General features: G+C 43.7%; 2 protein-coding genes across 5 annotated transcripts; one reads left to right on the plus strand and one right to left on the minus strand.

Annotated features, from left to right (window-relative positions):
* Positions 1-3,428: 3,428 nt before the first annotated feature.
* Positions 3,429-10,181, minus strand: Znf565 (zinc finger protein 565). Its single transcript, XM_059276250.1, has 4 exons — positions 10,097-10,181; positions 8,635-8,761; positions 7,195-7,290; positions 3,429-4,820 (listed from the first exon to the last, which is right to left on the minus strand). Exons 1-4 carry the CDS (start codon positions 10,106-10,108, stop codon positions 3,547-3,549), a joined length of 1,509 nt encoding a protein of 502 aa, XP_059132233.1. The 5' UTR covers positions 10,109-10,181; the 3' UTR covers positions 3,429-3,546.
* Positions 10,182-14,006: 3,825 nt separating this feature from the next.
* Znf146 (zinc finger protein 146) lies at positions 14,007-22,578 on the plus strand. 4 transcript variants are annotated; one of them, XM_059275890.1, is made up of 3 exons: positions 14,007-14,463; positions 19,613-19,661; positions 19,758-22,578. In XM_059275890.1, exon 3 carries the CDS (start codon positions 20,405-20,407, stop codon positions 21,281-21,283), a length of 879 nt encoding a protein of 292 aa, XP_059131873.1. In that variant the 5' UTR covers positions 14,007-14,463; positions 19,613-19,661; positions 19,758-20,404; the 3' UTR covers positions 21,284-22,578. The 4 variants fall into 4 exon arrangements, with proteins under 4 accessions (XP_059131873.1, XP_059131884.1, XP_059131879.1 ...); XM_059275901.1 differs by having other exon boundaries at positions 19,763-22,578; XM_059275896.1 differs by having other exon boundaries at positions 14,007-14,456.
* The last annotated feature ends 2,129 nt before the right edge of the window (positions 22,579-24,707 follow it).

The raw sequence follows: 24,707 nt of genomic DNA on the forward strand, positions 1-24,707 counted from the left end.
TGTGTGCAAACACACATACACAACATACACAGCACCATATGCATATCACATGCACACACACACACACACACACACACACACCCCACACACACAAATATCCATCCATCCATGCATACCTAGAACAGAAAAATAAGAAGGGATTGTGTGTCTAGAATCCACGTTAGGAGCTTGGGTTGGGGCTGGGGCCGATCTCCTGCCTAGCTTGTGCAAAGCCCTGGCTTCAGCCGTTAGTGCTGCAGGGGAAGCAGCATAATAGCAACCCATGGCCCACACCTTGCTTCTAATCCTAAGACTCAGGCTGAGACAGGAGGATTTCACACTGGAGGCAACCCTGGGCTATGTAGGACTGCATCTCCATCCTTTGATCCGGCAAAATGTACTAAAATGTGAGGCTTTTCCTTTCTCCCATGGCCTCCCTCAATTCATCACATTAGGCGTGCAGGAAAAAAATCCATAGACATAAAACTAAAAATCAAAAAACAAGTTGGGCGTGGACACCTCCCAGCACTTGGGAGGCAGAGGCAGGCTGATCTCTGAGTTCGAGGACAGCCTGATCTACAGAGTGAGTTCTAGGACAGCCAGAGCTACATAGGGAGATCCTGTCTCAAAACATAAAAGAGCAAGCAATCAGAAAGTTGCTGCTTGTGGTGGAAGGCAAGGCGAAACCTGTTTGGTAGCACTCTTCTGCCATCTAGTGGCTGAAACATTTAACTGCACTCCAACCTGATCCTTTCCATGTATTAATTCTCTGATAATTTAGGATTTACTGTTTTAGCTCTACCCCACCCACACTCCTTTTGTTTCCCCAGACAGGGCCTTGCCACATAGTTCTGGCCTATCTGGAACTTGTGATCCCTATGTTTCAGCGGGCTGATTACTGAGGTGAGTGGCATGTACCACCAAACTAGGCTTACAATTGCCGTTTTAAAATCAATGTTAGAAAGTAAATGCACCCCATAGTGCTTTAAACTATGTCATAAGCACACACATGTAAGCCTTTTGGGAGGCTGAGGATAGAGGATCTTGAGTTCCAGGATAGCTGAGGCTATATAGTAAGAACCTCCTCAAACAAAACCCATGAATATTTCTGCTTGAATAAAGGTACCACCTGTATAACAGAAAATATACTTTTGGTCCTGCCTCCAGTTCCTAAAATTCTTTGAACCATCAGAGTGATTGACAGTGTTATTTATTTGCTAGTGAGATGTCAGAGGCCCCCAAATAGGTTGAGGATTGGTGGCTGGTCTCCAGAAAGACCAGGGCATGAAGAAAAGGTTAGATATCTGGCCCTCCCAATATCCTTAGGATTCTAGGGGAGGGAATGATGGAATCACTTATGGTTGATGATTAAACACTTACTATGTAATTAAATAGCCCTTTGGCGGGCTCCAGGATTGTGACCACGTTAAAGCATTATGAAGACGGCATAGTCAGGGAGTGGTGACACACACCTTTAATCCCAGCTCTCAGGAGGCAGAGGCAGGGGGATCTCTGAGTTTGAGGCCAGCCTGGTCTACAGAGTGAGTTCCAGGACAGCCAGGGCTACACAGAGAGACCCTGTCTCAAAAAAGACGTGGGTGATGGGAAGATGGCAGCCCTTGAAAGGGCAGAAGCTGTAGTCTGTGCACCCCTTACCCCTCCGATACATCTCTTCTCTTTTGGAGTCCCTGAGTTTCAGACTTTATAAGTAAATATAAGTTTAAAATTGTGAAAAACATCTGCAATCTCAGCACTTGGGAGGTGAAGTCAGGAGAACTAGGAGTTCAACTTTATCCTTGGCTATAGAACAAATCTGAGGCCAGCCTGGGCTGCATGAGAACATGTCTCCCTGCATTTCCCAATGCCCAAAGTAAGCATAAAGTATCTTCCAAGTTCATTTAGGATTTTAAGTTCAAATTTTTAAGAAATTAAAAAATTTTAAGTTAAAAAAAAAACTAAAAAAAAAAATGTCTACATAAATTTATGTGCACCAAGTACATGCTGGTGTCTGCAGAGGCCAGAAGTGGGTGTTGGGTCCCCTGCAACTGGAGTTATGGATGGTTGTGAGCCACAATGCTGAGAACCAGACTCAGGTCTTCTGCAAGAGCAAGTGCTCTTAATGGCTGACCATTGCTCCAGTGCCCTCTCCCTTTTGGAGACAGGTTCTCACTTTATAGCTTTGGCTGGTCTCTGCCTCCAGAGCGCTGGGATTAAAGGTGTGTGCTGCCACATCGGGCTAAGTCTCTAAAATCTTAACTACCAATTGTAGGAAATGCCAGAGGTAGAGATGCATGTTAAATTACAACATGGAGGTCTTCTACAAGGTAAGTGACAGTTTCTTAAAAAAACAAAAACACACCCAAGAAGTTAGCTGGCATGGTAGTGCAAGCCTGTAATTCCAGAATTTGGGAGGTGCAGACAGGAGGATCAGGAGTTCAAAGTCATCTTCAGCTACATAATTTTGAGGCCAGCCAAGGATAAATATTTCTCTGTCTCAAAAACAAAATAAAAAACAACAAAGAAGTAAAAAGATGTAAGGGACAAAGGGGGTAAAAACTGCATAATATGTTCAATGACATTCAGTAGTCAGTGCAGTAAGAACACTGTCTATGCCACACCGACCAAAAGGACATTCATTATTCAGCACATCAAACCAATAATCTTTTAATCAGGATCACTATCTGTTTGGGATTCTCAGAAATTGAACATAGCTGGGTGGTGGTGGTGGTGGTGGTGGTGGTGGTGGTGGTGGTGGTATCACACGCCTTTAATCCCAGCACCAGAGAAGCAGAGGCAGGTGGATCTCTGTGAGTTTGAGGCCAACCTGGGCTACAGAGTGAGTTCCAGGAAAGGTGCAAAGCTACACAGAGAAACCCTGTCTTGAAAAAACAAACAAACAAACAAACAAACAAACAAACAAAAAAAAGAAATCGAACATGTTTTGATAGGTAATAAAAGGCTTTTCTATATTAATATGGAGTTATTTTTAGCACAGGTTTGCTGATGCTTAATAATCAGTGAATGAGGCAAAATGAATTCCCATATTCATTGGATCTTTCTACTGGCTGGCATTGAGTTTTCTGATACCGTATAGCAGAAGAGATGAAGTTTTTCTGACATTAGTTACATTGGGGGGCAATATAACTCTAGCTAGATTTAAACTTAGCATAAAGGCTTGACCATGCCACTGATGTTTAGGATTCTCATGTAACGAGTCTTTTTTTTTTTTTTTTTGTCCCACCATCGAGCTCTCAAATAATGATACAGAGACATCTTATTAATTATGAAAGCTCGGCCTATAGCTTAGGCTTGTTCCTAACTAGCTCTTATAACTTAAATTAAGGCATTTATATTAATCTACATTCTATCATATGGCATTATCTCTCTTCCATCCTGTTTACCTCCTGTTTCCTCTCTGTGTCTCCTGCATGCCTTGATTCCTTCTCCTCTTCCTTTTCTCCCCAGAAATCCCACCTATACTTCCTGTCTAGCTATTGGCCATTCAGCTTTTTATTACAAAAATCACAGCAATACATCTTCCCACAGGTACAAATATCCCACAATGCTCTAGTCAGTATGAATTCGGTAGTGCTCAATAAGCTGTGAGCCATGGATAAAGGCCTGCCCACATTCTCTACATTCATAAGGTTTGATACCAGGATGCATCCTCTGATGTTCAGTAAGTTGTGAACTTCGAATAAAAGCCATTCCACACTCCCTGCATATGTAGGGTTTCTCATATGAATGAATCCTCTGATGATGAGTCAGCTGGGAAACACGAATGAAGGCCTTCCCACACTCCTTACATTCATAAGGCTTGTCACCTGTGTGAATCCTCTGATGTTGAATCAGGTATGAACTACGACTAAAGGCCTTTCCACAGTCCTTACATCCAAAGGGTCTGTCACCAGTATGAACGGTCTGATGTCGCCTGAGCTGTGCATGCTGTCTGAATGCTTTCCCACATTCCTTACATTCATAAGGTTTTTCCCCAGAATGGATTCTTTGATGCCGAGTAACTTCTGAGCTATGGATAAAACCCTTCCCACAGTCCTTACATTCGTAGGGCTTCTCCCCAGTGTGGATTCTTTGATGTACAGTGAGCTGTGAGTGCTGTCTGAAGGCCTTTCCACATTCTTTACACTGATAGGGTCTAACTCCTGTGTGAATTCTCCAGTGCACGGTAAGCTGGGACCCACGAATGAAAGCCTTCCCACAGTCTTTACATACGTAGGGTTTTTCACCTGTATGAGTTCTCTGGTGCAGAATGAGCTGTGACTGCTGCCTAAAGGTCTTGCCACATTCTTTGCATTCATAGGGTTTGACACCAGTGTGAAGTCTCTGATGGAGAATAAGGTCAGAAGTACGACCAAAGGCTTTCCCACACTCCTGACAATCATAGGGTTTCTCACCAGTATGGATTCGCTGATGCTGAACAAGGTGTGAGGCACGACCAAAAGCTTTCCCACACTCCTTACACTCAAAAGGCTTTTCTCCAGTATGAGTTTTCTGGTGTTGCATAAGGTGTGAGCCACGGCTAAATGCTTTCCCACATTCACTACATTCAATCAGTTTCTCAATAGTCCTGTTGCTCTGATGTAATAGGGTGACAGATGTGTAATGCTTGAAAGCATGCATGCTTTCATAGGTGATTCCCACTTGCTTGAAATGGCATTCCTGTCTCGCTCGCTGTCTCTCAAACTGGTCTCTGCATTCCCAGTCATCTGTGAGATGGGAGTCCTTAAGGTCACAGTGCTGAAAGCTTTTCATCACCTCCCATTTAAATGACTCTATTTCAAAAAGTCCTTTTTGTGGAACTATCTCACACTTAGATTCCAAGTCTGAAAAATCAGAGAAAAATGAAAACAAATTGTTTTTACCATGAGGAATAAAAACACCACAGACAATATGGAAATAAAATGAAAATTTTCATCATAAAAAAAACTAATGGCTTAATATGTCTCAAACGCTGAGTGATTTTTAAGAATGCACAAATATGGCAGAAGTATACATGATGCCAGATTGGGGCAAGAAAACAAATTAAGCCTGAGGTTCCCAATTTTGAAATTGATCAGAGTAACCCAGAACATGCGTTACCAATGCAAATGTCCAAATGTCCTGGTGCGTGCCTGTATACTAGCGAAGCAGAAACAGCTGGAAATGAGGATGAAGAGAGAACAGACATATAGTAACTATGAAATCATGAGAGGATGAAGCCCTTCCTCAGGTTGAAAGATCCCAGACTAAATCAAAGAGGAAACAACAGGGCTGGGCACAGGGCTCAGCAAGTCCATGTACTTGCCACCAAGCTGCCAACCTGACCTTGATCCCAGGACCCACAAGGTGGGAGGAAATAAGTGGTATCTGAAAGTTGTCCTCTGACTTCCACATATAGATAAACACACACGATAAACAAAAGTAACTTATTTATCTTATATTAAACTTTTTTTTAAATTTTATGCACATTGGTGTTTTGCCATGGACATCAGATTCCCTGGAACTGGAGTTACAGACAGTTGTGAGCTGCCATGTGGGTGCTGGGAACTGAACCTGGATCCTCTGAAGTGCAGTCTTAACTGCTGAGCCATCTCTCCAGCCCCTATTATTATTATTATTATATTATTATTATTTTTAAAAAGATCTTTGTAGCTTGTGATGGATAGGCATCTTTTGGAACAATTGGCACCAGACCTGGGGCAAGCGAAAGCTCTCCCACGAGAAGAAGAGGTAAGAGCTGGGGTGGCCTGCTGCCAACACTAAGATGGGTCCCCGGTATAAACCCTGTCTGAGTTTAGGAGGCAATAAAAACCCCTGTGCCCTGAGATTGGATGTGGAGAACGTTTCCTGGGGTTTGATTGCTGTATTCACAAAACAGGGATCACTGATGTTGTCTGTAACACATCCAGTAACAGGCCGGTCTGCACCAGGGCCCTGGGGAAGAACTGCATCGTGCTTATGGAGAGCACAGGGACAGTGAGAGTCCCACTACACCCGCACCTGAGGCCAAGCTAACTCCTGAGGAGGAAGGGATTTTACAGCTTTTTGGTTTTTCAAGACAGGGTTTCTCTGTGTAGCCCTGGCTATCTCGCAATATTGGCACATGCCTTTAATCCCAGCACTCAGGAGGCAGAGGAAGGCAGAGCTCTGAGTTCGAGGCCAGCCTGGTCTATAGAGGAAGGGATTTTAAACAAAAAACAATCAAAGAAAATCCAAAAGAAACATGATAAAAGGAAAAAAGAGCACCCAAAGCAGCAGATTTATGAAGGTGCAGCAGGGCAAGCGTCCTGCCGACATCAACAGGCTGGAGCGGCGGGGCAGAAAGCCGTGTTAGAGGTCAAGGGGTGGAGTTCTCTCTGAGGAAGATCAAAGTGAGGGGGGGCAGACAGGTCAGAATCTGCAGCTCACGGACAAAAGGTGTTTATTCTGAGAGAGAGAGACAGAGACAGACACACAGACAGAGACAGAGAGAGACAGAGACAGAAACACAGAGAGACAGAGACAGAGAGAGAGAAAGAAAGAGACAGAGAGAGAGCTGGGCTGTGGTGTCACATGCCTTTAGTCCCAGCACTCAGGAGGCAGAGGCAGGTGGATCTCTGTGAGTTCGAGGCCAGCCTGGTCCACAGAGTAAGATCCAGGATAGCCATGGCTCTTACAGAGAGAAACCCTGTCTTGAAAAAAAAAAAAAAAAAAAAAAAGAAAGAAAGAAAGAAAGAAAAAGAAAAAAGAAAGAGGAAGAGGAGTTGGAGGTGGCTCACTGATTAAGAGCACTGGCTGCTCTTCCAAAAGACCTGGGTTCAATTCCTGGCACCCATATGGCGGTTCTGTAACTCCAGTTCCAGAGGATCAGATGCCCTCTTTTGGTCTCCTTAGGGAACCAGGCATGGACATGGTACAGACATACATGTAAGCAAAACACCTATACACATAAAATAAAAATAAGAGAATACATATACATGAAATATTTTCCCAAATTATAACTACATGATTTATCAACCATAGAAGACAGAAGGCAGTGGGAGAAAATACTATCTAACTCAGAATGTTTTTACATTTTTATTTATGTGCATGCCAATGCTGACAGGGTCCTGCCCTGCTTCCTAACTCAGGCCTTCATTCTACAGCAGGTTTCCCAACAATCACTCAGGTTACAGCTATCAGCTGGCACACTGTACCGTTAGTCCCACGACCTCTCCAGCCAGACCAGGTCTCACTCACCGGGGTGCCAAGGTCTTGTCATATAATTTGTAACCAGCCACGGCTCTTTCCCTTGCTCCAATAAGAAGATGACATCAGGGTTAGAAAGGACAAGTCCTGTTTACAGGAAAAGAAATGAGGCATGAACATACTGTTTACATTTCAAACTCTGGGGCTGGAGAGATGGCTCAGTGGTTAAGTGCACTGGCTGCTCTTCCAGACGACCTGGGTTCAATTCCCAGCACCCACATGACAGCTCACACCTGTCTGTAACTCCAGTTCCAGGGGATCTGACATACATGACGGACATATATGCAAACAAAACACCAAGCACCAATGCACATGAAATCAACAACAAACATTAACTTTCACTCTGTAGGCCAGGCGTGGTGGAGCATGTCTTTGATCACAGCACCGGGGAGGCAGAGGGAGGCGGATCTCTGTGAGCTTTGAGGCCAGCCTGAGTTACAGAGTGAGTTCCAGGACAGCCAGAGCTACACAGAGAAACCCTGTCTTGAAAAACCAAAACCAAAAAAGAAAAAAAAGAAAGAATGTGTTCCTGTTTCTTAGCTCTGCTGTAAACTGCTTGCAACCCCGTTCCCATGATGTATATCCTTACCCTGTTCCTTCCCGTTCATTATATCTTTCTAACAATTTAGAACAGCTGACTCTCTCGCTCCTTTGAACATCTTATCTCTCCTAGAAAAGAGTGTTCTCTCAGATCCAAACTTAGGGTGAGACAGCTGGCTGGCCAGTCCCGACTGCACCCCAAAATACAGTTTGCTTTAACTGGACAGTCATGGATTTGGTCTTTTCTCCTTGCTTTAACACAGAGGACAACACAGAATTCCTGACCTTCCTCCCTCTATCTCCAAGTGCTGGGATTACAGGTGTGGACCCAAATGAATGGAGACAATTATAAAATAAGGATGAGAAGACTGTCCAAAGGACAGGGAGATGGAGGTGCCCAAAGCCCAAAACAATTCTCTTGGGAAAAAATGGAGAACAGATTTTCAGCGAGACATTTGAAAGTGGCCCGAGAAAGTCAGAGAGAGATAGGCTGAGCCTGTAGCTCAGTGGCACAATGCCTTGAATATGAAGGTTCAATTCCTAGACTATAAAAAACAAACAAAATCCCTAGACTAGACTAGACTAGACATTAGTTTTGAACTGTGGTTAGATGCCATTAACCTTCTCCCTCCCCTCCAATAGTCAAGTGATGTCTACACCTCGGGCTGCCTGCCCCTGGCTTTTCCATTGTGCTTGGCAGGCCACAGGCCAAGGGCGGTGAACAGGGGGGCATTTCCTAGCCTTCTCCTCCCCTCTGACCTGGGAGATGCATGGAGAGTTCTCACAGCTGCCGGCTGCATCCCTTTGTCCCCTCTGTTCACCCCTCAGGCCACTGCCCCAGTCCCGGGGGTCCCATTTCCTATGTGGCCCTGGGTAGTGCCGAGGCCTTACCTAGTGAGAGCAAGTGACTGAAGTTCTCCAAAGTCACATCTCTGTACAAGTCCCTCTGAGCAGGTTCCATACACTTCCATTCCTCCTCAGAGAACTCCACAGCCACATCCCTGAATGTCACCATTTCCTGAAACAATAGACTTAGAGTGAATTAAAGATTTTTTTCTTTTTTCTTTTTTTAAACTTTGAGACAGCGTTTACTCTGAATAGCTCTGGCTGTCCTGGAACTCACTCTGTAGCCCAGGCTGGCCTCGAACTCACAGAGATCCGCCTGCCTCTGCCTCCCAAGTGCTGGGATTAAAGGCGTGCGCCACCACCGCTGCCTCCAGTTTATACAGACATAAGTTTTTGTACATAGTTTCTGATAGTATGAAATATGGTTTTTAGTTTATGTGTATGGGCGTTTTGTCTGCATGTATGTCTGTGTATCATCTGTGTGCCTGATGCCTGTGGAAGTCAGAACAGGCCTTCTGATCCCCGGAACTGCAGTTAGATGGTTGTGAGCCACCATGGGGGTGATGGGAAATGAATCCAGATCCTCTGGAAGAGCAGCCAGTGCTCTTAAGCATGGAGCCATCTCTCCAGCCCCATGAAATATGTTTCTTAAGAGGGAGTGACATGAAACAGCATAGGAAAAGAAGCTGCTGAAGTCACTGGAAAGGGTCACCTCATCTTCTGTCCCATCGATGGCTCTGAGAAAGTAAGTTACCATCTTCCTCAAGAGAATGCATTTCCATCCCTCCGGCACCCTGTAGGAGCACTGTAAATAGTGCCAGGAAGAGAGGAGATGGGGAGGGGGCCCCAACATTTGCTCCCTGAGAGCAGGTCACAGAGGCATGTTGGCATAAAGAACACAGCTGTTCCTATGCTCTGAAGGGTTGGAGGAAATGACCGGGCTGGTGAGACGGCTCAGCAGCACGGAGGAGCCCCTGCCGCCAACCCTGATGATCGAGCTCCATCTCCAGCCACACGGTGGAAGGAGAGCGGACTCCTTCCAGCTGTCCTCCAACCACCACATTTACACAGGAGCTGGGATACCACATGCCGCCAACAAAGTAACTAACTAAGTGGAAACAAAATAACTAAATGGAAACAAAGTCTGGGTGTGGTGGCGCACGCCTTTACTCTCAGCATTTCGGAGGCAGAGGCAGGCATATCTCTGTGAGTTTGAGACCAGCCTGATCTAATAGTGAGTTCTAGGCTAGCCAGGACTATATAGTGAGACCCTATCTCCAATAAATACATTAAAAAATGTAAAAGCCGGGCGGTGGTGGCGCACGCCTTTAATCCAAGCACTCGGGAGGCAGAGCCAGGCGGATCTCTGTGACTTCGAGGCCAGCCTGGGCTACCAAGTGAGTTCCAGGAAAAGGCGCAAAGCTACACAGAGAAACCCTGTCTCGAAAAACCAAAAAAAAAAAAAAAAATGTAAAACAAAAATATTTGAGAGGAGATTTCAACCTACCCGAAGGGTCATGGTGAATCATTCAGAATTGCCTGACCTACTCTGATTTCTCCTTTTGGATTCTTTTTGAAGACTCCTAGAAAAGGAAGATGGAGAGAAGGATAAAGCTCTGATGAACAAGCTCAGCCCCAGAACTCGGCAGGCTGAGGCCCGGGTAACAGCAAGAATCCACCCCCCTAAGTAGAAAGTAGAAAAAAAAGAACCAGAGATAAGGGTGGAAACGGGCCCAGACAGGGTCGTGGAGGAAATGATGGCGTATTCGACACCGGTGAGAATGATCAAGCACAGAAAAACCACGGGAACAAGGAATGATCTTGAGTAACAGCAGTGATGCTGGGGCTGCGTTACAGATGGCTAGCACCCTCCCCACCCCGTACTTAATAAACAACGGCATTCCCAGCTACAGTGGTCAGAGAACCTCACTTGATCCCAGCTTCATTGTGTCTCTGTCCTTTCTCCATTCCATCACCGTCCCAAGCCAGAGTTCCAGGCATCCAGGGTCAGGAAGGTTGACCTTTGGCCTTGTGTTGGCTAGTTTTTAAGTCAACTTGACATAGGCTAGAGTCATCTGAGAGGAAGGAACTTCAGTTAAGAAAATGCCTCCATAAGATCCAGCTATAAGGCATTTTCTTAATTAGTGATTGACAGGAGAGGGCCCAGCCATTGTGGGTGGGGCCATCCCTGGGCTGTGGTCCTGGGTTCTATAAGTAAACAGGCTGAGCAAGGCATGAGAGCAAGCAGGTGAGCAGCACCCCTCCGTGGCCTCTGCATCGGTTCCCGCCTCCAGGTTCCTGCTCTGTTTGAGTTCCTGCCCTGACTTCCTCTGATGAAGAACTGTGATAGGGAACTGTAAACCAAACAAACTCTTTCCATCACAAGTTGCTTTTGGTCATGGTGTTTCCTCACAGCAGTAAAAACTCTAAGGCAGGAAACTGGAAACAGGACTGGGGAGTATTGTTGTACCAGAACTAACTATGCTGGTTTTTGGAGGATCGTAGGTCTTTGGGCTGGCAGAGCTGTTGCGTGTTCAGAGTTCAATGGGCCATTCTTTGGGAGCTTAGAAGATAAGAATGCCAAGGGAAATGCAGGCGATGGAGGCCTGCTCTGGGAAATGTCAAGAATTTTGTTCAACTATTTTGAACTAAGAATCTGTAGTGCCTGGTCATCTGGGGCCGAAGAATCAGCCGTGATTAACAAGAGACCAGAACCACTGAGGTGAAACCTTCTGGGAAGTGTTTCTTCAGGGTGAGCACACAGAAGCTGTGTTCTAGAGGCGGCCAAGGTTGAACCACATGCTGGCAGCCAAACGTGGTCATGTGTAAGAGTCTCCCAGTGGTACTGGTTTTGAAGGCATGAAGGGGTCATGGAGAGCAGCTGAGGCTTGGTGCTGTGAGAGGCCAGGAGAGGCCATTGGTGAAGGTGCAGCCTCAGTGGCAGTTGGAGCCCCAGGATTGAAGGGGCCATGTAGAGAGTTGAGACGTGGACCACGAAGAGGGCCCAGGAGAGGCCATTGGTGAAGGTACAGTTGCAGCAGCAGACTCCAGTGCCATGGGACACATACACACGTAACCCCCAAAATTCATTTTAAAAAGAGAAATCAGGACGATGGTGAATAAGGTTTGGAAGTAGTTGGTACTAGTGAAGCAATGCCAACCTTCTGGTTTTAAACACTGTCATGTCAATTAATGTAATTAATAATTATCATAAATATAGTTATTGAATGAATACTGAGAATGTAATCAATGAATACCAAAGGTGTAATTAATATCATGAGTGTAATTAATGAATATCATGAATGTAATTAAAAATAAATAAATAAAAACACTGTCATGTGAAGAGCATTTGCTGTTCTTGTGGAGGACCTGGGCCTAGTGCCCCTGTCAGGCAGCTGGCTACTCTGGTGTGTTTCCTGGCCTCCTTTGCACCTGCATGTACTATGTGGTGTACACACCATGTCAACTTAACCCAAACTAGAGTCACGTGGGAAAAGGGGACCTTGGCAGCAGGCAAGCACATGGTGCACCTACACACACACACACACACACACACACACACACACACACACGTAGGCAAACACCTGTACATATAAAATCTAAAAATTAAAAAAAGAATATGGAATTCTATCTCTGTAACATTTTCAAGTCTAAAACAACTTCAAAACCTTAGGAAAAAAAGTTTAACCCACATTAGGGATGCAAGGAGCAGAGAGGATATGAGCTCTTCAACTTATCTTCAGGCCGCTCAGCTTGTACTCTCGGGATAAATAGTGGATGTCATATCATTGAGGGTGGTGAGGTGATTCTGTCAAGATAGCATGCCCAGAGAAGCAAGAATTTCGGGGAAAGAATAGAACCTGGCGCATTTTGAACTTGGCTTTTGGATGTTTGATAACTAACCACTGAGCTTTGTCTCAGTTCCTCATCACCTTCTTAGAAGAGGGTTAGAAGAAAGGAATCAGGAGTGACCAGGGCAGTTTTGGGCTCTGCAGGGGATGGAGGTCAGAGAAGATGGGGCATTCAGTCCAAGGTCAGGGACTTGTGAAACTGAGGTCACTACTGTCCAGGGCCAGAATGTGCCCCATCGTCACAGGATCTGCCGGGGCCAGAGCAGTAGTCATAGACATGTCACACTGACACACTTGGCTGCTGCCAGAGATGTCACACAAACATAACAAGCAGCACATCAGCTCTTTTTTTAGAAAAAACTTTTTTTATCTTTGTGTGTGTGCACATATATAGGTATATGTGTGCCATGGCAGCTATGTGGAGGGCAGAGTAGTTTCAGATGTTGGTGCAAGCGTTCTACCTTGGGCTTTACACTGCTATGCCCTCCAGGCTAGTTTATCTGAGAGCTTTTGGAGACTCTCCTGTCCTAGAATCCTGCAGGAGCTGGGATTACAGAATTACAAACACGTTACAGCAACTGATGTGGGTTTAGGGGATCCAAACTCACATTCTCATGTTTGTGCCCCAAGAACTTTACCCACTTAGGCATCTCTCCAGCACCCTTCCGCATTTTTTTTCTTTTTTCTTTTTTCCTGAGACAGGGTTTGTTTTGCAGTGTATCTCAGGCTAGCCATGATTTTGAGATCCTCCTGCCTCAGGAGCCGAAAATGCTGGGATTACAGGAGTATATACTACAACGCTCAGCTTTGTTCATCCTCTCGAGACACACAAGGTTACAGTCACAGTTAGATACCTCCATACGCTCCACAGTCACTTCCCTTGTCCATTACTAACATCCTAAAGACACCTACTACACAGTCACAACCACACATGGTGGTACACAGAAAGCACAGTACGCTACATCCAGCCATAACTGAACATTCACTCTGGAGACAGTCATTAGCAAAGACAGTCCGCATACACAGCATCACACAAGGTCCTTCCCCCTCCCTTCTCCCCAAGGGACACAGTAAGGGTACCCACGCAGTGCTGATGCAGAGCCACGGACACAGAACCCTGCACGCAGTAGTAACTTAACCCACACAAACACCGGTCACAGTTACAACTTTATTCACTCTCCCCCAGGAATAAAGGCAACGGGCACATAACACACTACAAGAACACGAGACACCACTTCCACAATCACAAGATACCGGCACCACAACACACAGCATCACATACGTTTGTACAGCAACCATCAGAGATACACCTTGGAGACAGGTGATTACAGCAGCACACAGCAGCACTCACAACCGGTCACAATGCCACAATCAAAACCACATTTAGAATCCTGCAGCCCGGGACTGCTCCCACGTGCACAGTCCCAAGACTCGGGACACGCCCGGTCCCCGCCCAGGACTCCCAGACCCCTCACCTTCTGTCTTCGTAAGACGCGCGCGCGCGCGGGGTTCTACCAGCGCTAAAGAGTTCACCAAGTTGAGATGCAACGTCAGCTCGCTATGGACTCTGGGAAGCGTAGTCCAGAGCCACACCAGCCATGGACAAGATGTCGTCCTCTTGGAGGCTAGGCTCAGTCTATTTCTGAGCGGCGCCTGTGAGGTATCAAAGAAGTCCCCACTCCAAACATCCCACCAGGTGTGAGCTTATTTGGGTCCAAGTGACAACAATCTACCCAAAGAAATCCCAAAACCCAAGAAGAGGCGACCAAGTTTGCCCGAGGGAGACAGATAAACGACCCGCAATGCCTTGTGGGAAGTGTAGTCCAAAGCCGAAAAGCAGTGTTTGCAGATAATAGACGACGGCTTGTCCCGGCTTCGGTGAACAAACCCCGGAGCGTCGCGGAGACTTCTGGGAGTGCTCGCTCGCTCTCGGAGTGCGCAGACGCAGGCCAGCGAGTGGACATTTTGGTCTTTGTCCGCGGGTCAGCACGGCCTCTGGGTCCACGTGGCGCCAAAGTAGGAGGTGGGATCTGGGCGTCCTGGGTCGGTGGGGCCGGGGAGGCCGAGGGGAGGATTTCCGAGCTTTGGTGGCGCGGCGCGGGGTCAAGGGTGGGCTTAGAGCATCGGGCCTTCGTGGGGGACGGAGGTGGGGGCCTCCGAGGACGTTTGAACGTTTGAGACCGAATCTGACCGCAGAGTTTGACCCGTTGTTTGGAATTGTCGAGTGAATGTGAAACTGGGTGTAGGATTATGGGTGGCTGTGCTTTATGAGACAGTGTGGAGACGGGTGTTGAGGTATCACGTCTGCGCCGTAGTTCCCGAGTCGAAAGTGCTGATCATTATAACGGGGCCATCTTCCCCAAGAGCATCCGTTTTATTTGAAGACTTGAGAAGAGGACGACGCTAAGGAGTGAATACTTTTAAAACAGTATTTATTAATAGTGAGTTTATAGCCAGGCAGTTGAATTTTGTAATGTGTAGTAAACCTTAATAAAAATGTTTAGATCTTAAAAAACGATTTTTATACTAAAACGCAGTTGCTTATGAATGGAGGTAAGGTATAGATTACTCTGGCATGCTTAATTATACAAAAATTAGTTTGGAATTTTTTCTTTCGGGGGTGCCTGCTGCAGACTGCGTTTCTGATTTTTCAGGTACGTTAATAGAGCTGCCAGGCAAATTCGCATTTCCTTTTGAGGAGCATCATTCCACTGAAAACCCAGGATTAGAGAGTCAAGGTTTAGGTCAGGTACAGTTCTTCTTTTTAAAGTAGTTTATTTACCCGTATTTGCCTGGCCATGCTTGCCTGAACGCACGTGTGGAGGTGTGAGGTCAATTTTGGAATCTATTCTGTCTGGGGTCGAATTCAGGTTGTCAATCTTGGAAGCAAACGCCTTTACCCGCTGAGCCATCTCACTGGCCCAGGTTCCTCGTTTTTTTTTTTTTGTTTTTTTTTTTTGTTTTTTTTTTTTTGAAGAAAGCGTAGTTGTTGCTGTTCTGGATCTTAGAAGTCATAACTCCTTCATGAGTCTAGGTCTGTGAATTACGAGGCATGTGGAAAAACTACTTCTGCCTGCTATTACGGCCACTGTAGACAGTACCAGCAGTGGCTTTTTTTTTTTTTTTTTAATAGTAAAAGTAAAGCAATTGATTACCTTTGCAAATCCATAAATTACCAGTGGTAGAACCCATACATAGCATGCAGAGGTCCACAGCACCACCAAAAAATTTTAACAGGGAAACCCTCACATTCTAGCTGCTTTTCTTTGGTAGATTTTTTTTTTTTTTTTTTTTTGGGGCTTTGCTATTATCTATCTGCTTGCTTGCATGTACCTGAACATCAGAAGGGCACCAGATCTCATTGCAGATGGTTGTGAGCCACCATGTGGTTGCTGGGAATTGAACTCAGGACCTCTGGAAGAAGAGCCAGTGCTCTTAACCTCTGAGCCATCTCTCCAGCCCTACCTTTGCTTTTTCAAGACAGGGTTTCTCTATAGCTCTGAGACCAAGCTGGCCTCGAAGTCAGATCCTTCTGCCTCTGCCTCTCTAGTGCTGGGATGAAAGGCGTGCGCCACCACTGCCCAGCTCCTATCCTTTTAAATGTCACTAACATTTTTTTTTTTTTTTTTTTTTTTTTAATTTGGGAGAGGAGTGAGTCCGAACCCAAGCTTATATACATTCAGGCCTTGAGATTGGTTCTTTGTTATTTTATAGAAACTACAGAGGGGCTGGATAGCTGGTTCATTTCAGTGAAGTGCCTGCCATGCAAGCATGAGGACCTTGATTCAGGTCCCAGCACCCACATAATAAGCTAGGCATGGTGGTACACTTGGGGTGTTCTTGTCTCGGACCCCTGAGAAGCTAGGGTTATAGGCTTAGTTTTTTCATGTAAATTTTAGGATTTGCTTGTCTGGATAAGGAAAATGTCCCCCAAAATTGCTATTGAGATTGTATTACATTTATAAAATAATTTAGAGGAAAGCAGCATCTTTATAATGTTAGACACTCCTATCTGTGAACATGTGCTTTATTTTGATGTCATTTGGAGTCTTAAGTGTTTATATATTTTGTTTGTTTTTTGTTTTTTGAGACAGAGTTTCTCTGTGTAGCTTTGTAGCTTTTCCTGGAACTCACTCTATAGACCAGGCTGTCCTCAAACTCGCAGAGATCCGCCTGGCTCTGCCTCCCAAGTGCTGGGATTAAAGGCGTGTAACACCACCACCCAGCTAAGTGTTTACATTTTTAAAAAAATTATTATTGTGTGTGCATGGTGTGTAGATGGGTGCACAGTTGCCGTGGTGCACATGTGAAGGTCACAGTAAAATTTGTAAATTGATTCTTTCTTCCACATTTATGTGAGCTCTAGATAGTCTTTCTTTTTTGGTTTTTTTTTTTTTTTTTTTTTTTTTTTTTGAGATAGGGTTTCTCTGTGTAACCTCCCTGGCTGTCCTGGAACTCACTCTAGCCCAGACTGGCCTCAGACTCACAGATCTGCCTGCCCTGCTTCCAAGTGCTGGGATTAAAGGCATGCACCATCACTGCCTGGGGTTCTAGATACTGAATTTAGGTTGTCAGGCTTGCACAATGAACCATCTCAACAGCCCTTAACATTTTTTCACATAGGTTTTATTTTATTACTACTGTTATTATTATTTGAGACATGGTCTTAATGTATATAGCCCAGGCTGACTTTGAATTTACATTCTTCCTACTTCAGGCTCCAGATCATGTAAGCTTTAAATATTTGAGAAATGTCTAACGATGTTTAACTCTTGTTTTTTCTTCTGAGTTACTACAGTGAATGTAGTAATAGTTGTTGGACTATATGAAGCTTCTTAGTTTTTGTATTAACTTTATTCTTAACTTACTATGTTATTGTTTATATTAAGTAATATTGAGATTGAGACATCATTGTGTTTACTTAGCATTTACTATAGATAGTGCCTGCATTGTCACTTTTATTCTAGTGCTGGAGATTGACGACAGATTGCCAGGCCACACTGTCATTGCGCCACGTTGGCAGCCACCTGTTTTCTTTGTACTGTATCTTTTCTCCTGCCTCTTTCATGTCACTGTTTAAGATACTTGAGTCCCTTCATTTTTTTATTCTTGTATTTTGTGGTACAAACCAGTTTGATTGTTTGACATTTGCATCTTGGTAGCCACATTTTATGTTTCCTCTAATATGGTTTGCATTTTTAAAAAGTCAGGACCAGTGAGATAAAGGATAAAGGCACTTGCCACCAAGCTTAACAGTTTGAGTTCCATCCATAGAAGGAAAGAACCAACTTCCACAAATTGTTTTCTATGGACTTGTGTTAGTTGGGTGATAATTACCTTATTTTATATATAGTCAGTAGTCATTTTATCCTGTTGAGTAATTTCTCATTGTTATGCAATTTACTAATTTCTTAAATGGAAAATTTTATTTTTACAGGAGTATTCTCATGAATGTCATTTTTTTTTTAAATCTAGATTTTCTCTTCCTTTTTTTTTTTTTTTTTGAGCTGAGGACCGAACCCAGGGCCTTGTGCTTGCTAGGCAAGCACTCTACCACTGAGCTAAATCCCTAACCCCCAGATTTTCTCTTTAAGGATTCTCTTTTCAAAATTTAGAGATAATGATTGTATGGGATTTCTTCATTCTGGAATATGAGCTATCACAAATAATCTCTGTAAGCATAATACTCATATACAGAGTTTTGTTTTATTTATTTATTTATTTAATTTTTTTGAGAGGGTTTCTCTGTGCAGCTTTGGAGCCGGTCCTGGAACTCACTCTGCAGACCAGGCTGGCCTGAACTCACAGAGATCCTCTTGTCTCTGCCTCCCAAGTGCTGGATTAAAGGTGTGCGCCACCACCACCCAGCTTATTTTTGTTTCTTGAGACTGGTGTCTTGTGGTTCAGGGTAGTCCTGGACTCATTATGCAAACAAAGGTGGTTTGAGCTGATCATCCTGCCACCACCTCCTAGGTGCTGGGGTTACAGGAGGAGTGCACAGACCTGGCAGGTTTTTTTTGAGGGTTTAATTTAGAATCTCATGAATGCTAGGCAAACTATGCCTTTGAGCTCCATACTAAACCATCTGAAATTTTATTGTTCATAATGGGGAATATATGTGTGTGTGTATTGAAAGGAAATATAATTACATCCCCCCGCCTTCCCTCCAGGCCGTCCCATTTCTTCCCCCTGCTCCATTCTAGACTCATGGCCTGTTTTTCTTTTATATATAGGTATATGCTTAGTCCATTTATAGTGGTACTTGTATGTATATGATTTCAGGGATGACTAGTGGGATTGGATAACCAATGAGCAGACTTATCCCTGGGGAAGACTATTTTTCCTCTTCTCAGCATTCCTTAGTTGCCTGTAGTTCTTTGTTTAGGGTAGGGTCTGATGAGATTTCTCCCTTTCATGTTAGCATGTCTATTGGTGTTACACTTGTTCACATCCTGTTTAGGCAGCCTTTGTTAAGTATCAAAGGTAAAGCTTCCCTGTCATTTCTAGGAGACACAATCTTACATCAGTTTTCCTGATCCTCTGGTTCTTGCTGTCTTTCCGCCTCCTCTTCCACGGTGCTCCTGGAGCCTTAGGTTCAGCAGTTGCGTCTATTGTGGCTGGGCACTCCACGATCGGTTGTTCTCTGCGTTTTGACCAGTTGTGGTTTTCTGTTATGGTCTCCACCTGTGATAAAGACAGTTTATTTGATGATGGGTGAGAGCCACACTTAATTGTGGATATAAGGATAAGTATTTAGAGTATAGTTAGGGACTGGACTGATTTAGTAAATTGGCAGTAGTGGGTTTTCCTCTTAAGACCCCAGGTAGTTGACTAGGTTTCCAGTACCAGACATTATTTTCCTCCTGATGAGCATGCCTTGAGTCCAGTTAGACAGCTGTTGGTTACTACCAAGCTATGAGTGCGACTTTGTACCCTTAGGGATATCTTACCGTGTTGGTTGTTGTTATGGTTCATAGGTGTCATAGATGTGTGGGATTATTGGTTGCTTCCCTCTCCTGGAAGGTTGCATGGCACCTTCTAATGCTGTGAAAACTAGCATTAGATGATGGGAAATATTTGGGTAATACTAACTAACCTATAAGAAGTATTTGTTGCGTGCTTACCATACATTACTCATGTTCCTTTAAATGATTCTTTGTGATCTGTTGTAGAAGCAGCTGGGAAATGACAAGTACATAGAGCGACGTCCAGATCTGGGAGGTCAGTTGAATCCACCAAGGAAAGTGGTGAATGCAAGAAGATTAGAATAATCTTTTCTGTGCTCACAGACTTCATTTCTTTTTTTTCTTTTTTCAGAACAGACTTTGCTTTTTAAAAGGCAAAACATTTTCAAAGCTTCAAGCTTTGAGCTTGAAACACAATTCAGATTTAAACAGGAAGTTGTATGGGAAAGAATCATCTGTTTTCAGAGTTTGGAAATCCTCTACCATAGCCTACTCCTCCTGGTAAGAACATCTTATAATAAGTAGAGTCCAGTGTGGAAATGCCTGCAGTTTAAACACTGCCCCATTTGTTAGTGGCGCACACAGACTAGAGGAAAAGCTTATGAATTTACCAACTGTGGGGAAGCATCTACTCAAGTGTCACATCTCACTGAATATCGAAGTCATGCTGAGAGGAAGCCCTGTGTTTCTAAGGAATATTGAAAAGCCTTTAGCTAGATGACAGATCCCTCAACATCAGAAAATTCATGCTGGAGAGAAACAAGTGAAGTTTGCAAAAACAACATTGACTGTCAGAAAACTTACATTGGGAAGAAAGGTTTATACTGATAAAGTTCTCTTAAACCTTGTCCCTAACTCTGCATCGGCATGAGAGGTCAGACACAGAAGCCTTAGAACTATAAGAAATGTGGAAATATCCTCAACCAAGAGTAAGCCCTCAGTTCTCAAAAATTTCATATTGGAGATAAACCTTGTGAATGTGATAAAGCTTCCATTCAGATGTCACACCTCAGTCAACAGAGAATTTTAAGTGGGGGAAGCCCCTTTGCCTGTAAGGTATGTGGGAAACTCTTTAGCCACAAATCAAATCTTACAGAGCATGAGCACTTTCATAATAGAGAGAAGCCTTTTGAATGTAACGAATGTGGAAAAGCCTTTAGCCAAAAGCAATATGTCATTAAGCATCAGAACACTCACACTGGAGAGAAGCTTTTTGAGTGTAATGATTGTGGAAAGTCCTTTAGCCAGAAGGAAAATTTGCTTACCCATCAGAAAATTCACACTGGAGAGAAACCTTTTGAGTGCAAAGATTGTGGGAAAGCTTTCATTCAGAAGTCAAACCTCATCAGACATCAGAGAACTCACACAGGAGAGAAGCCCTTCATATGTAAGGAGTGTGGGAAAACCTTTAGTGGCAAATCAAATCTTACTGAGCATGAGAAAATTCACATTGGTGAGAAACCCTTTAAATGTAATGAATGTGGAACAGCTTTTGGCCAGAAAAAGTACCTCATAAAGCATCAAAACATTCACACTGGAGAGAAACCCTATGAATGCAATGAATGTGGAAAAGCCTTCTCTCAGCGAACATCACTTATTGTGCACGTGAGAATTCATTCAGGTGATAAACCTTATGAATGCAATGTATGTGGAAAAGCCTTCTCTCAGAGTTCATCTCTAACAGTGCATGTGAGAAGCCATACAGGTGAGAAACCCTATGGTTGTAATGAATGTGGGAAGGCCTTTTCTCAATTCTCAACCCTGGCCCTGCATTTGAGAATACACACAGGTAAAAAGCCTTATCAGTGTAGTGAGTGTGGGAAGGCTTTCAGCCAGAAGTCACACCATATTAGACACCAGAAAATCCATACTCATTAAATGCTCTGTGAATATCTTCAAATGGAGAAGTGTTCATTAAGAATTTGCACCTCATAGTGCATCGTGTAGTTATTCTGAGGCTAAGCACCACAAATCAGCCAAACATTTAACATAAAATGTCATAAACATCGGAGAATTCATACTGAAGGGGAAGAAGTTTGTATGATTAGAAGCCTGCACTCAACGAACATAACAGAAAACAAAAGTAATGCTGAAACTTTAAACACAGTTATCTACAATTGAGAGTGGAAAACAAGCCTGATGCTGCTAACAGCACAGATCTGGAAGTCTTCACCAGTCTAATAAGTAAGTTGTGTTAGAAGAAACAAAATAAATTATATTGTCATACAGTAATATGTAACGTAATTTCAAGAGGACAGAAATTATAGAATGATAACTATGCATTATATGAAAAGAATTACTTCAGATGAACACCAAGACTATGGAGGCAAATTGTTCTCTGAGAAGCAAAGCTACACACCGCAAACTATCAACAACAGTAAAAGTAAGATACGTGGAAATTGAAAGCAGAAATATAAAATGCTATACATTGTACAAGGCATGACCTTGGGAGTGGAAAAACATTCCTTGTAACATTTGAAAATACTTAGTAATTCTCATGAGTAATTATGCTCCGGAGGTTAGGTACCAGGAAATTTACCATTTATAGTAGCCAACTATTAGAACTGACCCACCTGTTAGGAATGGAATGAGAAGTTTTTAGGTGGACTATTACACAGACATCCGGCAGATGCAGTGAGGTGTGTGTAACTGGGCAGATTCTGGAAGTGACGTGGGGAAACTCAAGTGATTGCAGAGTGATGCATATAGGACATTGACTGTCAAGTTCACTTTCCTTCTTGAAACTCAGCTTATCGTGGTATAAATACATATATGTATGTAAATGTTCGCGATGCATCAGAAGAATGCAGACCCACTCCTGAGTAAGAGTGAAGAAGGGAAGGGAGTGAGTGGGAGGGGGGGAGGGCCCAGCTTTTTACATAAGCGTTCATTCTCTTAATGACTGCAAGTAAATATATGAAGATGCTGGCTAACTTTCAGTTGTGTTATATGGATATCATGTCTTATTTTTTGTACTTTTCTGTATTTTTAAAAATAAGAATGGAGGTAAAGGTGGGAACTCTGTACCTGTAGAAATGTTATAGTCGATTAATTCCCAATCAAATACCAAGCTTTTATAGAAGATATTTCTAAAACTTTAACAATGAGTGGATGGACTTGACACTCTATGTAATGAAATTATCTATTTTATTAAAATTTAAAGTGACAGCATATTCTTAAATCTTTCAACTTTATTTCACTATGTTGAGTATGGTCTCCTTGTTAGATTTTAGCGTAGGGACTTTAAAGAACTTTAGGTGCATGGGCATCATTTGACATTCAGTGTTTTATTCCTCCAGCTGTTTTGACAGACACTTGTTTCTTTTCCTAAGGGGTGGAGGGTGAGTGGCTCAGGCCTTTTGGGCCTTCCTGAAGAGTTTTAAAATTCCTTCTTGGTCATCACAGTTTAATTTGGTACAGAATATTAAATTGTGTATTGGGGTGGGCCATGTGCATTGCATGCAGATGTGCATGTCCATGGAAGCCAGAGCACAGCCTCATGTGGTGTTGCTTGTGCTCTGTCCACATCTCACTGGCCTAGACCAAGCTGACTGACTGAGAGCCCATGGATCTGCCTAGCTCTGCCTCCTTACCAAGGCTGGGACTACAAGTGCATACCGCCACACCCAGCTTTTTTTAAAAAAAATGTTTAAGCATGGTTTTAAGGAAATGGGGTTTAGGTCCTATGCTTGCAAAGCAAGTACCTTATTGACAGCTAGCTCCCAGCTCTTGGGGTTTCTTACATTTGTGTGGTGCGCAGGTAGGTGGGTGAGTGGGTGGTGTGCATGCCAGTTAGGGGAATCTTGTAGAATTTGGTTCACTTCCTCCACCATGTGGGTTCCAGGAGGTCACACTCAGGTCCTTAGGTTTGATGGCAAGCCCCCTTATATGCTGAGCCGTCTTGCTGCCCTCATATATCAAATGTGAATTACATCTACATATGTTAATCTCAGAACTTTTAAAACATTCATTCATGTGGCTACATTAGCATGTATCTTACTCTAGTGGCATAATCATGAATTGTATGCCTAGATATATAAACAAATCCCTTCCAAATAGGAAGTCTCTGTCCCTTTACTTGCCCTGCTTAGCTGTGTATATCTTAAAATCTTAAGGTTTTCTTTCAATATCATGAAATGGCACAAGGAAAAATTGGTCTCTTAATTCTACATTAATTCCTGGAACCTAGGGCTTGGTGCTTGTTAATTGAGTGTGCTGTGCTGTATCTCAGGCCTATGTGATTTTCTGTCATGCAAAGTTAATCATGACTGTAGTAGTGTATGTATGTAGTGATCACATAACCAGTGTTTTCCTTTACAGGTGCTCAACTTCAGAATCACTGCTCAGCTTGTCACTGCCCTCTGGCTTGCGATTCATTAAGTTTCAGATGGGTTCTGGGAATCTGCATAGCCAACAAGTTCCCAAGAGATTCTTATGTTCTTCTAGAGATGCTTCAAAACCACCAGTCTAACTATTTCTATTTGTAGGATTGTGCTGTCATTTCCTCTGTGTGTGTGTTAGTGTGTGTGAGAGAGATTTCACATTAGCTTAGTGGAGAGCAAATTTTGACTCCTCAGGATTAGAGCAATAGATAGAAAGCTTTGCAAATCAAATGTTTGTGTGTCCCTCTATGTCTGTGAGTATAATCAGTGGCAGAATTCCTGACCAGCACACATGAGATCTTGGGGTGGATCTGACCATGTGACCAGAGGACAGCTTGCATGGATAAGTTCTGTTCCACCATGTGTGTCCCAGGGATCATCAAGCTTGGTGACAAATGCCTTTACCTGCTGAGCCACCGCACTCATCCCATTTCTAAATAATTTTATTAACAAAACTAAGAATCCAAAAGCAGTCCTTTCCCTGGTAAGAATTTCTGGATTCTGTTCTGAGGTTATGTTAAAACTAGAGGCTGAGAAGAAGCCTGGGCCAAGCATATTAGAGAAAAGATGCTCCACATTGCCATGTTGACAGTAGCCAGCTTTCAGATTTGTCCAGAGGAAGAAAGAGCCGTCTCCAGTGTTAATGTGGCCAGGCGTTTGTAGTTTCCAGCGATGGCACAGAAACCAAGAGGACACAATGTGTGATTGTACCTGTATAGATCAACATGAGTGTGTTCAAGGCCAGCCTGGTCTACGTAGAAGTTCTAGGACAACCAGTGCTGCATTGACTCTGTCTCAGAGAAAGAAAAAGAAAAAGGTGAGTGCTGGGGGTTACATCTGACAACACACCGTTTGTACCACAGCTTATCTCCAGGTAAACTTATTTCAAAGCCTTGGTTACATTTTTATGTAAATCTTGA

The sequence above is a fragment of the Peromyscus eremicus genome, chromosome 1 (genome assembly GCF_949786415.1).
Source record: "Peromyscus eremicus chromosome 1, PerEre_H2_v1, whole genome shotgun sequence".
NCBI lineage: Eukaryota > Metazoa > Chordata > Mammalia > Rodentia > Cricetidae > Peromyscus > Peromyscus eremicus.

Bases quoted from the DNA above. Each gene is read 5' to 3' on its own strand.
- Znf565 (XM_059276250.1), bottom strand. The intron at 7,291-8,634 runs GTAAGGCCTCGG...TCCTGTAAACAG, and splicing joins CAGTCACTTGCTCTCACTAG to GACTTGTCCTTTCTAACCCT. The intron at 4,821-7,194 runs GTGAGTGAGACC...CTGATTTTTCAG, and splicing joins GACAAGACCTTGGCACCCCG to ACTTGGAATCTAAGTGTGAG.
- Znf146 (XM_059275890.1), top strand. From the start codon at position 20,405: ATGTCACACCTCAGTCAACAGAGAATTTTAAGTGGGGGAAGCCCCTTT.